Here is a 15,409-nt window from a genome sequence, read left to right as displayed (position 1 = left end):
TTGTTTCACTTGAAGTACCCAAGTTGTCGAAGTTTTGTATTTTGGTATTCGAAATGATCTAAATAACGCAAATTTTAAACAATCAAGTTTTTTTTTTCATTAAAAAACTCGTATTGTTTTGAAATAATCTTAGGCCAAACAAAAACAAGGCTTTAGGTAATATATTTGTACCAAAAAAAAAATGTTTTAGCTAGATTTTATAAATATTAATGTTTTTAATATATATCAAGAAATAATACATTAATAATATTAATATAAATCTAGGCCAAACATTCAAATAAAATAAAATAAATGTTATTAATGAGATCGAAATTCTTTTATAAAAATGTTTTTAATCAATTTGGATGTGGTTGAATTTCACTTGGGCCTTATTGGGATTTACATGTTATTTGAATATTCAATTTGGTTTTCAAATAATCTTTGTTTGTATAAAATTATAAAAATGTAAGTTATTTAAAATAGTATAAATATAAGTGTTTAGCGATTGAATAAGAATTTAGTTTGTTTAATGAATTTTATACTTAAATGATCTTTTATCAAATAAAAAAATATGTTCTAAATATAAGAAAAGAGAAATTAGAGTATATTTTATTTTGGTTTGTTGGTAAAAACTAGTATTATTCTTAAAAAGTTATAATTTTCACTTTAATTTAATACGTTTTGAGTAATAATCAAATTCGTGAACTTAATTTATTTTTTAAAAAATCACTCTTATCATTTGAAATAACTTAGTGAGTTCAAAATATATAATAATTATAGATGTTTAATAAAGTTAATGTAATATTCGATAAGGTTGAATATGAGATTCAAAATTTAGTCTAAAAGAGTATTTAAGCAAATAATACAACCGAAACTTGGCTAAGGAGATAAGCTTGAGTTTAAAATAATTGAACATATCGATATTTGTTTAGAAAACCATGTTATTAAAATCCAAGTAATTAGTTTACCCTAAATAATTCTTTTCTTTGTAACACAACAACGATCTCATGTAATAAATGTTCCAAATCTCCCAAAATCTGAAATAGAAGATAACGACCAAACTTAATTGACATTAATATTCTTGTTTGAACAACTTTGATGAATATGGAGATTAAACTTCAAGAAAATTAGGTGGAGTTTGACAAGGATGTGTTGTGTTGTTTCTTGTTTTTAGCCATGTCTTGTTCATTTGTTATGTCATTTTTTAGCCACTTTATCATTAAATTACACAAAATTAACCCATTTATTTCTTTTTATGATAGTTTTTTTTTTGTTGTTAAATTTTAATTTCTATTTTTATTTATCTATGAAAGTTAGTATATCATTTTATTGTCATTACTATCCAAATTAATGTGTTTTATTGAGAATAGAAATCCTAGGTTGAGGCTACCTAAGCTGAATTATTTTTTGTATTAATTGAACCCTACAATATTTTATATCTCTAAATTTATTTTTTAAAGAATTTTGAAACTAAAATTGCTTAAGGTATTCAATCTTGAGGGCACGTTCTTTTAAGTCAAAACTTTTTTTTTTATTTGAGATATTAATTTTTAATTAAAATTAATATTTTATTAAAACATAAATATAATTATTTATTCATTAATTATAAGTTGTTATAAAAATATGACAATAATGCTTGAAAAGTTATCTTTGAAAGTTTGTTTTTTCTCATTTTAAAAGTATCTCACAATCAAAGGAGAGGAAAATTTGTTGAGCATTTGTTTGTTGGTATATATACTTTATAACAAATAATGTGAAATAGTGATTATTAAAAGTTATTTTTCTCTCTTCTATTCGCTAATTATTTTTTATCTTTCTCTCTTTATTTATTAATTTATTAATATATATTTACTAATTATCTCATATATATATATATATATTTATATTGTAAAGTAGATGAAAAAATCATATATAAATATATATTTTAAAATATATTATATTTATTTAGAGTAAGAAAAGGAGTAATGAATAAATGAAATAAAATATTATTGAAGTATTTTGTTTCTGATTATGTTTTGAAAAAGAAGATAAAAATGAAAAAAAAAAATGGATTTAATTTATTTAAATTCCATCGCTTCTTGTAATAACTAGGTATTAGACAATTTCAAGTGTATACAGTATACACTACCACTATATATATTGAAATGGTTTAAAAAAACTTTTATATTTGAAATAAATATTCTAAATTTATTTTTTATAATTTCTCCCTATCATTTAGGAAAAATAATTAATTTTGTGGGCCTCAAATATTAATAATTCGAACGACTAAGATCATAAAAAGTAAAAGTTCAACAATTTCTCTATAACCAAATAATTTACTAAAAACAATTGGGATGGTAACCAAAATATATAGGTCTTTTATATCAATAGCATCTAATTTAGGGCTGCAAATGAGTCAATCCGCTCGTGAGCTGCTCGCGAGCCGCTCCGTCAAAGCTCGACTTGAGCTTGACTTTGATAGAGTTTGAGCCGAGCTCGAGCCGACTCGTTTAATATTCGAGTCGAGCTCAAGCTCATATAATGCTTGATCGATGACTTGTCAAACTTTTTTCGAGCCTTATAATATATACTATATTTATTTAATATTAAAATTTAAAATTTAAAATAATGTTTTTTTTTTTATTTTCTCTCTCTTTTCAAAGCCCATATAGAAGGCCCATAATCCACATTATTATATTTTATTGTCATAAAACAAAACTCTAATTTCTAATGTATCAATCATAAGTGGTCTCTTTTTATTCTTCTTTCTTCCGTCTTCACAATTTTTACTGTCTTCACAATTTTCTTCTTCTTTTTATTTCTACTATAGTTATTGTTTATACTTTTAAATAACCTTAATTTTTTTGTATTATGAAAATTTTGTGATTATATAGATAGTCAATATTTTATTGATCTATATAGAAAATACTATATATTGATCAATTAGTCAAGAACAAAATAAGTTTAAGGGCATCAAAGTATTGGATAAATATAGAAAAAAAATATATAATAGTTTATAATTTATATTAGGGTTAGATTGATGATAGAAAAAAGGTAGACAATATTATATTATATATAATATTAAAAGAGATAAAAAAAAATTAATGTATTATATATAATAAAAGATAAAAAAAATGTTGAGTATATATTATGAAGAGATAAAAAAATGTTAGTATATAAATTTATAAGATTAATAATATATTATAATATATAAATAAATTAATAGATTCTTGTTATAAATAAATTAATAGTTTCTTGTTATATTTGTACCAAAATAACTTAAATATATATAATAATATCTAATAGAAAACCTATTAAATTTAATTTGGTTGGTATTTACTCTTAAAATAAGTTAAATTTTAGTTATTTGTTTTAACATATATTTTTTATATTAATTTTATATTATTAAATGCAGATAATACTTATGTTATGTTTGAAGAACGTGACCTAAAAAATATTAATATATTGAATGTTTAAACAATTTATGAAGTTTTGTACTTTAATTTTGGAATTTTGATTAGTAACGGTGGTTTGATGCTTTTTGGATTATCATATTTTTGAAATTTTAAATAATTATAATTGTTTTATATTTTAATTTTAAAATATTACGTTTTAAATGTTGAATATGTATAAAAATTTGATATTTTTATTTTGAAAATAAAATTTGGTTTGAGTTCGAGTTTGAGCTTGAGTTTGAGCTTTTCACGTCGAGTCGAACTTATAGGTAAATAGTTGAGTCGAGCTCGAGCTCAAATTTATAAACTCGTTCGAGCTCGAGTTTGAGTCGAGCTAATAAATACTTAATCGAGTTGAGCTCGAGCTCAAGCATGTTCGAGCTCGACTCGGCTCATTTGCAGCCCTAATCGCATCAATACAAATTTCTCAGCAACTACTCAAAGTCTCTAAGAGTTAATTAGATCGAATTTATTATCTCAATTTTTTATAATTTGAATAAATATTTCTAAATTTTGGTGGGGGTGTTTGTTATTTTTTATTGTTACTTACCAATTCAAAAACAATCATAAATTTTGATGTTCAAAATATTTGTTAATTTTTTTTTTTTGACACTAGTTAGTTTATTCGATTTATTCTTTTGCAAAATATTTATTTTATATATATTAAAATTATTTTGTACCATTTCAAAATTCAAATATTTTTGTATACATATAGAGATAGAGAGGGAATGAGAGGAACCACGGCCAATCAACCGGCTCTCCCGCTAATCAGCTTTCCAGAATGGTTAGTGGACCCCACTAAATACATGTGGGTCCTCTCCTCACATGGCCACGTCATACTACAAATATTCTTTTCTAGGATTATTTGAATTTAATCTCATAATATTAATACACTCTTATTTAATTATTTATTTTATCATTTTAATTATTTAAAAGTACATAAATATATTTTTTCTACAATTTGATATTTTGTACTAATAATTTATGTTTCAATTATAGGAATATTTATAACATTGTATTATAAATATTATTATAATATTATTAACAATTTTAAATATTATGATAATAATATTATTATTCAAGATATAATTTTTTTTAATAAAATCTCAATTTTAGTAATAAACTTATTAAATATTTCCCATTTTTATAAATTCTTAGATCATTCCAAAACTTAGTGATGATATATAGATGGACAAAATTTATGTTACGGTTTATGTGAGTTTAAATTTATCTTACAATTTTGTAATTATAATTTTTTATTTACGATAACTCTACTTTTTATTTTTATTTTCAATTTAATTATAACTTTGCTGGTATAATTCTAAAAAAATAAAAGTAAAACTCACGGGTTGATTCATCGATTATGCAAATATTAGATCTGAATGATATCTTATACATTTATGTAAGACCGAAAAGAAATTTATTTTCATTAATTCAATTAAAAAGTTAATTATCAAAAATTAAATTGTAAAATAATATCACAAAATCAAAACAACTAAATAAAAATATAAGTGTTAAATAATATGACATATTTGCAATAACTAAAATTATAATAAAAGAGATGGAAACAATATGTAATTTTTCTAAAGGTGACTTAAAAAATCTGTAACAATGAATAATGAAGTAGATCAAGCCAAACAAACCAATCAAATAATATCAGGAAAATATCTACTAAATATTCTGAGCGACAGTAAAAATTGTCATTGACCGAATGTTAGTAAACAATGTCAAAAAAAATTATATTAGGAGATAACTAACCATCTACATAGATAGTAAAAAAAAAGTGAGAAACCATAAAAATAATTAAAGGATAATTGTAAGAGAGCAACCAACTTAAAGATTAGTTTCACTAATTTATTATTGGAAAAATAAAAAACAATTTCAAATTTGGTAACTTCATATGCTTTGTTGTTAAGAAAAGGACGAACACGAATTCGAAAAATGATCACCAAAACTATTGGAGGGTATGAACAACAAAATGACCCACCAACTATTGATAATTTTATTCCGATTATAAAAATTCGGGACAAAACTTTTGATCCGTCTAAACAAGATGTCGAATCGAACAAAACATAACAATAACTCACCATGCGAGTAGTGTAAATAAAACCGAGATATAATCCGATGCTAAACAATTACTAGAGGAGCCAAGAAAAAAAACTTTTAATTTTCTTGAAGAGTTTTAGTTTTTTTTTATATAAACCTTAACTATTTTTTATAAGCCACTTCATATAGTCACAATAAAGTATTCCCAAAATTTCAAACTCATAACTATAGTCCCTAAGTCGTTATTTAGGAAAAAAGTTTGAGAGGAGTTGAAAATGCATTTATTTTGGCTTTTTAATGACTTTTCTAGTATCAGTGGGTGTCTTATTTTTCTTTTCACCACTCACATTTGAGTTGATGTTGTATTTTGTTTGATGTAACATTTTATTTAGAAGAATCAAATTTTTTATCTCGAATTTTTGTGATCCGAATTCGGTAGATCGTTTGCTGCTCATATACTCCGATTGTGTTGATGATGTTTTTTCAAGTTTGTGTTCGTCCCCTTTTTAGTAGTAAAGAAGATGAAGTTATCATATCTGAAATTATTTTTCATTTTTCTAATAAAGAGTCACCGAATAAGATCTTTTAGTCAAAGGCCCTTTTACAAGTATTCTCCCATTATAACGAGTTTCTCACTTTTTTGACCATATATGTAGATGGTCAATTATCTTTCGACATATATGTAAATTGTTATGAATCTTTGAAGTCGCTCTAAAGAAATTACAAGATTGTTCAATCTTCAGCGTTATAATTTTAATTATTGTAAATATATTATGTTATTTAACACAAAGATTTGATTTAGTTGACATTACTTTTTAATTTAATTTTTGATATATAACACCTTGTTTGAATTAATGAAAATTAATTTCTTTTTAAAAAACAATTATATTCCTAAAGTTATAAACTAGATAACTAAGTTAATTAAACTAGTTATTATTTTAAAATTTTAACATTAAATTATTATAATTTTTTATATTATTTAATTTTCTTTTTTTGCATAAGTCAATTAATTTTTAACTGTGTATCATTTGTTTGGTTAGGCCGCAGAGATAGTGGAATATAACCGATCATATTGTGAAGATATGAGTTTAAGTAGAAAACAATAGTGAAAAATAATTATTGATAATAATAATATATAAGGTGTATAATTTTGTAATTGATTTTTTTATTATTTAAAAAGGTGTATAAGAAATTTGTTTATTGAAATTTTCTTTTCCTGTAAATGATTATTGAACTTGTATGGAAGGTCATTTGAGTTTTTATTTTTATTTTTTATATTTCTCTTTCTTCTATGATTTAGGTTACCAGTTTTCATTAGAATTTTATGTTTTCCGCTCTCCCATTTTTTATATTGTTGAAGCGGATTTATGACAAGGGAATGTTTGAGAAGGGAAGAGATCACTCATCCTTTTACACTCCTATTACTCTCACCAGCAGGGGTAAAACAGTTAAATTAAAAAAAAAAAATGACTGTTTTACTCCTTCGGTGAGAGAAATAGAGGATGATCCAGTAGACAATCTTTTCTCGTTTGAAGGTGTTGTTTGAGTTTATATTGAGATTGTGTTTTTCTTTTTAATGTTGTTGCCTTGTTTACGAATAAATGACATGTGATGTTAACATGATAGTTCTCATAGTCTTTTTTTTGATTAGTTTGATTTTGTAATTATTATTTTTTCCCAATCTTTTAATAGTTGTAGATTAATGAGAAAATGTCATTTTTATAATGAATCATTATGTTTGATGTTGGGAGATTATAATCACATTTTTGTATATTCATAACAATCTTGGTATTTTATTTAAGATATTTGTCACTTGACCAATCTTAGCTTTCTTAAATTTAATACATTTTAAGTAATCAACTATTAAATATCTAATTAAATAACTTTTAATTATATGCTTAAGACTTAATTTGAATTTGAATTTTCATTTTTCTTATCTAGATTATCACTTAAAACAAATTATAATTATATTTGTTAAAAAAAGGTATAATCTTCTTAACACAATCTTCACATTAATCTAAAAAGTAACATATATCCTAAATAAAATAAAATCACACAATAAATCTAGATAATAATTTTGATACCAAAACAATCCAAATTCACACTATAATCTAGATTTTAATCACGATAACAACTATATTCCTTACCATGTTCATATCTGAATGCCCCGTTAAAAACAGTTTTTCTCTAGTGGTAGTTCAACTGAGTTGGGACGTAAATAATATTTGTGTCTCTATCTTGACTATCCCCGAACACTAATATACAAAATTAAATATATAACATCATTAATATATATTATTTATTATTATTTTTAATAATATAAATTTTCATTATATTATAATACATATAATATTAAAAATCCAGTTTATATAATTTTATCAAATATTTTTTTTAGAAAATATGATATGACAGTACCGGACAGGAATTCCCCGAAACCAAATAAGGGAATGAAGATGGTAGTAAAATAATTTCCGAATTAGAATAGCTGCCTAATTCACATATTCTTTAAATTGGACTAAGATAATATTTGTGTTTACACCCGATCTCAACCCGACTCTAACCTCTATCCCAAAAAAAAAAAAAAAATAACCTCTCAATTGTCCACCCTAAATATAATACATATATAAAGAAAAAAAGTCTTTCAATTTTATTTACAACTATATTTAAAAAAAAATGGGTATTATAATATAATTAAATTTCAATTCTCATTAAAATACACTTTTTAAAATTATTATTATTTTATTGTTTCCCAAATGTCCTTATCAAATGTTTTTGTCCAATCTCTCCTTTCTTTATTTTCCTGCCCGCGTTTCTTTCACAAATCTCTCTCTTTCTCTCTCTCTAAATCTCTCAACATTTCTCAGCAGAAGCAGTAGCAGCAGCAATCTGATCGAGTTCATTAACCCTGGTGTGCCAGAAGAAGATATGCTCTATGGTCAACTCGATCCATTAATGCACTTCAATATCTTCACTGTAGGTCTACTTTTTCTCATTTATTTAACACACTACTTATATGTATATATATAGTATTGATTATGTTTCTTCAACATTATATATGCAAATTGATGTTCATCTGGTAATGACACACACATATATTATCTCTTTTATCCATCCGATTGATTTCAGTTGACTCAAATTTGACTCTGATTTGATATTTCATATCAAAATAGGTGAATCGGTGATGGAATTATGTTTACTTTTGCTACTGGGAAAAAATAAATTAGGGTTTTCAGATGAAGACATCAAGGATTTCGTTTCATAAAGTAGTGTAGTATAATGAGCCAGACTGAAATTACGAAAATGAAGCAGAAACTACCTCTTGTTCCTCTTGGTACTCTGATTGGTCGTGAACTTAGGAATGAGAAGGTTGAGAAACCCACAATTAAGTATGGACAGGCTGCTCTTGCGAAGAAAGGAGAGGATTATTTCTTGATTAAACTTGATTGCCCGATGATTCCTGACAATTCATCGACCTCGTTTTCAGTATTTGGGGTACTTTATCTACTATTTACTTACATGTTGAGCTTTAGACATTAAGCAGATTCTTAAAAGTTGATGTATTTTCTGGATTAACAGATTTTAGATGGTCACAACGGTATATCTGCTGCGATATATACAAAGGAAAACCTTTTGAACAATGTCCTTAGCGCGATTCCTCAAGGGATTGATAGAGAAGAGTGGCTTCAAGTCCTTCCTCGGGCACTTGTTGCTGGTTTTGTGAAGACGGATATTGAGTTTCAGGAGAAAGGCATGTATTGTAGTTTTTCTTCATTTATTCTCCAAGGTTTTATCTTACTTTGTTCATCTCTTATGATTGGATGGCTATAACAGGGGAGACATCTGGTACTACGGTGACATTTGTTGTTATAGATGGGTGGACTGTGACGGTTGCCTCTGTAGGGGATTCTCGATGCATATTGGACACACAGGGCGGTGTAGTTTCTTTATTGACTGTTGATCATAGACTAGAAGAGAATGTAGAAGAAAGGGAACGGGTCACTGCAAGTGGAGGTGAAGTTGGAAGACTCAATGTTTTTGGAGGCAGTGAGGTGAATAATAGCTACTATTTGTTTCTGTTTTCTGCTAAAGAGTTACGATTTGTTTCACTTGCTTGATTAACATTCGTGCTAACTTCTACATTGACGATACTTGTTTGGCTTCTTCTAGGTTGGCCCGCTCCGATGTTGGCCTGGAGGATTGTGCCTTTCTAGGTCTATTGGTGACACAGATGTCGGAGAATTTATTGTGCCAATACCTCATGTTAAGCAAGTGAAGGTGTGCATTTTTTTTGCCTCACATGACCCCATTTGGAAACAATTACATTTTCTTTTGTTTCTGAATCTGATTACATTTATTTACAAACGTTTCGTATGTGGAGACGTATCCAGATACAGAAATAGTACGATAAGTGTTTTCAAATGAGGTCATTGTGAAAGGTTTCATGACACTTATGCATCCGTTCCACATTCTTACGGTATCTTAATAAATTTTCAGTTGCCAAGCTCTGGCGGAAGACTAATCATTGCATCTGATGGTGTTTGGGATGCGTTAACATCTGACATGGCAGCCCAGTCCTGTAGAGGATTGCCTGCTGATCTTGCAGCAAAGCTGGTGGTCAAGGTGATGTTCTAATTCTAAGAGCTTGTTTGATGTTATTTCCAAATAACCTATTTCCAATCTGATCATAAATGATTCAAATCATCAACAAAATATTGATATACCCATATATTTAAAATTCTATATATATATATATATATTTATTTATACCCTAATATATTTTTACTCAAATAACCCCAATTAACCCACTTGTTCATAACCTACAGGATACGTCAAACGGAGTTATTTGAAAAATAAAATTTCAAAAAAGGAAGATATTTAAATCCTCAAAAACACTTTGCAGAACTATCTCTAAAACAATTGATTCAGTTTGATTCCTCAACTCAATTAGTTCTTTACCTGTAAAGTGTCCTGAACCCATAATTCAAAATTACGTTGCTACCATCTGGTTATTCAAAATTATGTTGCTACTATCTGGTTATTCAAATAAACCTAGGCATAAGAAATAAGAATATTATTTTTCACTTTATAACTCCCTTTATTTGGTTTTTAAATATATTACCCATCATTATCATCATCAGGAGGCATTAAGGTCTAAGGGGCTGAAGGATGACACAACCTGTCTTGTCGTTGACATTATTCCGTTTGATCATCCTGTCTTGCCTGCAACACCAAGGAAGAAACAAAATCTGCTCACTTCTTTAGCCTTTGGGAAAAGAAATCACAACTCTGCAAACAAGGGAACAAACAAGCTTTCTTCTCTTGGTGCTGTGGAAGAGTTATTTGAGGAGGGTTCAGCAATGCTCGACGAAAGGTATTTTTCTAGATGCTTTACTTTTGATTTGAAAGGTCAATAAAATTTTCCTAGACATCAATATATGATATATGCATTTTCAAGAGCTATATATGATACAAATATTAGGAGATGATTATGTTAGTAAATAATTATGCTTAGCCAGATAATTTTTTCAGAATACTATTTATATTAGGATTAGGAGATTAGATAGGATTTGAGTTTTGGGGATACTCAGGAACTCCTCTTCTTGAGGATTGCATCTTTCTTTAGTTTTTTCTTTTAAACGTTGAGACTTCCATTAAAACTATAGCAAAACGCTAAGCTGCAGATATAATACACAAAGTGAAGCACGGTTTAAAAGTTAAACATCCAAAAGCAAATCAAAAGTCGCGGGAGAAGAAATGGAAAGAATTAAAGACAATGAGTCTTTTTTAAAAGTGTTAATTTGTCGCTATTACAGTCACAATTATAATCACTTTTGAAAATAGTCAAAGTGAAACTTGTTTTGATTGCAGTCAGCATGAAAAGTGTGTAAAATGTGTGAAAATTTTCCGAATACCAAATCGGCACCATCACTTACTCCTGAAATTAGAATCACTTACTCCTGAAATTAGAATCACCAGCTAAGTACTCACATCAAAGATCCAAAAAGAGGCCAAACTCGCTCTCACTTATCTTCAAAGATGTCTACGAAATGGATAAAGTCTTCCTACGATTGTTAAGTGGGCTGATGATATCATAAAGTCTACTTGCATCTTCCTTTAGTTAAAGGTGCAATTTCATTAAACTAGGTTTTTTGAACGGGAAGTCCAATCCCGAAAAGGAAACCCTAGTACAAAAGGAAACAACAACAAACATTAGCAAAATATATGAGATAACTGGTTTAAGGAAATAAACGCCATAAAAGAAACTAGCGCGCTCCTTTTACGAAATACGATGGAACTCCTACGAGCTTCCCAGCCTCCCCGTTAAAGATAGTTGTTCCTCTTTCGAGTCAGTCAGTCCCATTTGGAAACACTTTTCAGAGCTAGATATGAGTTTGGACGGAATATAAATAGATGTCTAACTAAGTTATGTTTTAACATTATCTTATCAAGTATATCCAAGAAAGTGTTTGTTTGGTGCTGGGTTTGGACAAAGAAAGTGTTTCTAAGAAGTTTTCTCGACCAGCACCAGCTCCAAAATAATGTTTCCAAATAATTGTAACGTACATCCTAGATATCTAGGGTTTGTGGAAGAAATGTAGATGAGACTAAGTATGGCCTAAGCTTGAAATAGATAAAACCAAATTCAATAACTAGTTCATTATCCCACCTACTTAATTCAATAACTATTTCTGTATTTCATTTGTTTAAAGTGGTTGGGTATGGGCAATTGCAGGTTAGGAGGTAAAAGAAGTGATCCCAAGGACTCAGATTCAGGGCTAGTGAGATGTGCGGTTTGTCAGGTGGATCATCATGAACCTCCAACTGATGGTTTAACAACTTTGAATTCGGACGCAGTTTTGTTACCCACTTGGGATGGCAGCGTTCCCTTTTTCTGCACAAATTGTAGAAAGAAGAAAGATGCAATGGAAGGAAAGAGACTTCCCACATTGACTAGTGCATAAGCTATTGCTGCTGGTAAAAGTAAAAAATACTAACATATTAATTTCTTCTTCTTCTTCTTCTAACCTTTTTTTATGGTTTGTTGTGAGAAAGGTTTGTTGTAATTGATGTACGATAATAGCGCGTGTCATCATCATCCATCGGTCATGTATCGAGAGACTAATAGATTATAAGTGTTTTGCAGAATTCTAGTAAAAAACAAAGTATTGTGTGGGTTTCTTCTTGTTTGTTCTTTTTTTCTATCAGCAAGTCTTTATAAGCCAAAAGTAAAGGATAAAGACAGTTTGATGACTGACTGACTGTGTTCTGTCTGAATAGTAATAGTAGTATTAGTATGATTGCTGAAATGTTGAATTATTTTTAATTTGTCACAATATATAATAGTGTTATTTCTTCTTATATCTGAATTGGGTGTTTTCTTTTAGTGTATATATTCTACTTTATTAGTCAAATCGGTGCTGAGTTTTATTATTATGCTACCCCATTGTGTTGGATTATAGGGTATTTAGTATGTTTTCTAATCTCAATATGCAAAATATTTATTAGAGAATCTGATTCTAGTATGGCAATTATATTGTGTTCCCATATGATGTTATATGATGTTTGCAATTGTCATTGGAACATGTGTTACTTTGTTTGGATACTAGGTCAATTTCTGGCCATAGGTTAACCCTAGTTGTTGCTAGACTCGCTAACGAGTGTATAATATTGTTTTCTTGTGACCCGGGTTTATCTAGGGTATTTAGTATGATTACCTTCAAATTGTTTTCTTGTGACCGGGTTTATCTAGGGTATTTAGTATGATTACCTTCAAATCAGCGTTCTTTGTGAGAAGCGTTCTTTGTGAGAATTGAACTAAGACTTTCACTTCTATCCTAATAATTTAGATTAGAAAGGATCAATACATTTATTTGAAAATGTCTTTCTTAGAGTTATTGGTTGTAATTAGGTGTCTCAACTCTAATGTGGCCAAGATTAGAGCAATGAGACAATGTCTTTTTTGATTAGTCATAATTTCTGGGCCAAGGCTAGAGCAACGAGACAATGTCATTTTCGATTAGTCATAATTTCATGTCTAACTCTGTTGTGACCAAGACTAGAGCAATGGGTAATCAATTCAATGGGACAATGTCAATTTCGATAGATATCAAATATGTGGTGGCCGCCATCCTTGATGCACCACAATGTCATTTTCAATTAGACGAAAAAAAAAAATGTAAGTCTCTCCATCTTTGATGCACTAAAGGGAGTTATACAATTCATTAAACATATTTTCCTATAGTAAAACATTGTGGAAATTTTATTTCCCTCTTTTTTTTGTATACAAGAAGATTTTTCAGTAATAGACATTAACCTTCTTATAAGTTATGGAGACTAGGGGTGTTCAATATTTGGTCTGAACCGAATATACCGACGAATTCGAATTCACCGAATTCGAATAAATCGAATTCGAATTTCATTTTCGGTTTTCGAATCGAATTTCAACCAATTCGAATTCAAATACGGTTTTCGAATTGGTTTTCGAGTTTGGGTTTCAACTCGAAAACCAAACCGAAAACCGAATTCATTTTTTATTATTTATTCTTCCAAACTTAACTTAAGAATAAGTTCAAAATAATCAAACTAAAATATTTTGAATTAAGATTTACAATAAAAGAAAAAAATAAAACAAAAACACTAGTGGTCTAGTGGTAGAAAAGTACCCTACTATGGTTTAGACCTCGGGTTCAATTCTTGGTTGGTACATTTTATTTTGAGTTTAAAATAAAAGAAAATTGAATTCGGTTTGAATTCGAATTATTCGAAGTTCAAACCGAATATAAATTCGAATTCGGTTCGAATTATTCGAAGTTCAAACCGAATATAAAATTCGAATTCGGTTCGGTTTAATTAAAATTTATTCGAATTCGGTTCGGTTTTCGAATTGACAAAAAAAGCAAAAAATTCGAAGAAAACGAATTAAGAAACTCGAATAACCCGAAACCGAACCGATGAACACCCCTATGGAGACTGCTGTTTGTTCTAAATTTGAATTGATATCATACATTATCAAAGTTAATTAAAAGAAATCTATAATTATTAAAAATTAAAAATATGATTTTATTTAGGAGGTGAATTGACCATTTCCTTACAGTTGCAAGCTACAGTCAAAAGACCAATTTTTTTTATCATGGTTTAATTTGCCTTTTTTCTTTGCATTTTACCCTATTTTTTCTGTAATATTAGTTAACTAACCATTTCACTTCCTTCCAGTCAAAAGATTAAAGATTTAAATTTATTAGAGATAAAAAAGGGATAAACAAGACTCAATTTTTACTAATTTATCCCCTTAAATTAATCACCACCACTAATCCAACTCTCTCAATTAAAGAAACATACAAAGACTCAATCATCATCAAAATTTGATTAATGGGCAACCAAAGAGGATGATAATGAAGCTATCAAAATTCCTTTCAAAAATACCCAATTCAGAAGAAGTCATTCTGTGATCAAACACAAGGAAGAACATAATGATCATGATCATGATCATAAAGAGAAGACAAAGAAGAAGAAGAAGAAAGCTTGGTCATTTTTTTTAAAGAATAAATTAGGATCAAAGATATACACAGCATTTAGTAAGATCAATAATGGTAATAGAGAAAAACCCTCATCAAATAAGAACAATGATATTGTTGAGGGAAACAAGAGGAAGTCTGTGGGTGAAAATATTGTTTGCCGGAGCAAGAACTGGCGGCGCCGGCGAAGTGAAGAAGATCAATCGGAGCCGGAGTTGAAGAAAGGGGTGGTGGTGGTGGTGAAGAATAAGAAGGTTAGAGAAATAGTAATGGAAGAGAAAACAGAGTTGAGGAGGAATAATGGTGTTCTATCATCATCATCCATCATGTGGAAGAAGAAGATGATGGTGAACTATGCAAGAGAGAATTTTAATGGGGTTTAGATGTAAACCAATTAACATCTTCTGGTGCTCCACTTTATGATCAAAATGGAGT

At 28.4% G+C, this 15,409-nt stretch overlaps 1 protein-coding gene across 2 annotated transcripts; it reads left to right on the top strand.

Annotated features, from left to right (window-relative positions):
- Window positions 1-8,273: 8,273 nt before the first annotated feature.
- Window positions 8,274-12,823, top strand: LOC124917942 (probable protein phosphatase 2C 5). Of its 2 annotated transcripts, XM_047458208.1 has the most exons (9): window positions 8,274-8,432; window positions 8,630-8,951; window positions 9,036-9,207; window positions 9,291-9,508; window positions 9,627-9,734; window positions 9,954-10,079; window positions 10,598-10,830; window positions 12,193-12,434; window positions 12,513-12,823. In XM_047458208.1, the coding sequence occupies exons 2-8, from the start codon at window positions 8,736-8,738 to the stop codon at window positions 12,419-12,421; spliced, it is 1,302 nt and encodes a 433-aa protein (XP_047314164.1). In that variant the 5' UTR covers window positions 8,274-8,432; window positions 8,630-8,735; the 3' UTR covers window positions 12,422-12,434; window positions 12,513-12,823. The 2 variants fall into 2 exon arrangements, with proteins under 2 accessions (XP_047314164.1, XP_047314163.1); XM_047458207.1 differs by having other exon boundaries at window positions 12,193-12,823.
- Window positions 12,824-15,409: the final 2,586 nt, after the last annotated feature.

This window comes from Impatiens glandulifera, unplaced genomic scaffold, assembly GCF_907164915.1.
Source record: "Impatiens glandulifera unplaced genomic scaffold, dImpGla2.1, whole genome shotgun sequence".
Taxonomy (NCBI): domain Eukaryota; kingdom Viridiplantae; phylum Streptophyta; class Magnoliopsida; order Ericales; family Balsaminaceae; genus Impatiens; species Impatiens glandulifera.
The sequence above is the reverse complement of the archived record's forward strand: the minus strand, read 5'-3'. Positions and strand labels throughout refer to the sequence as shown.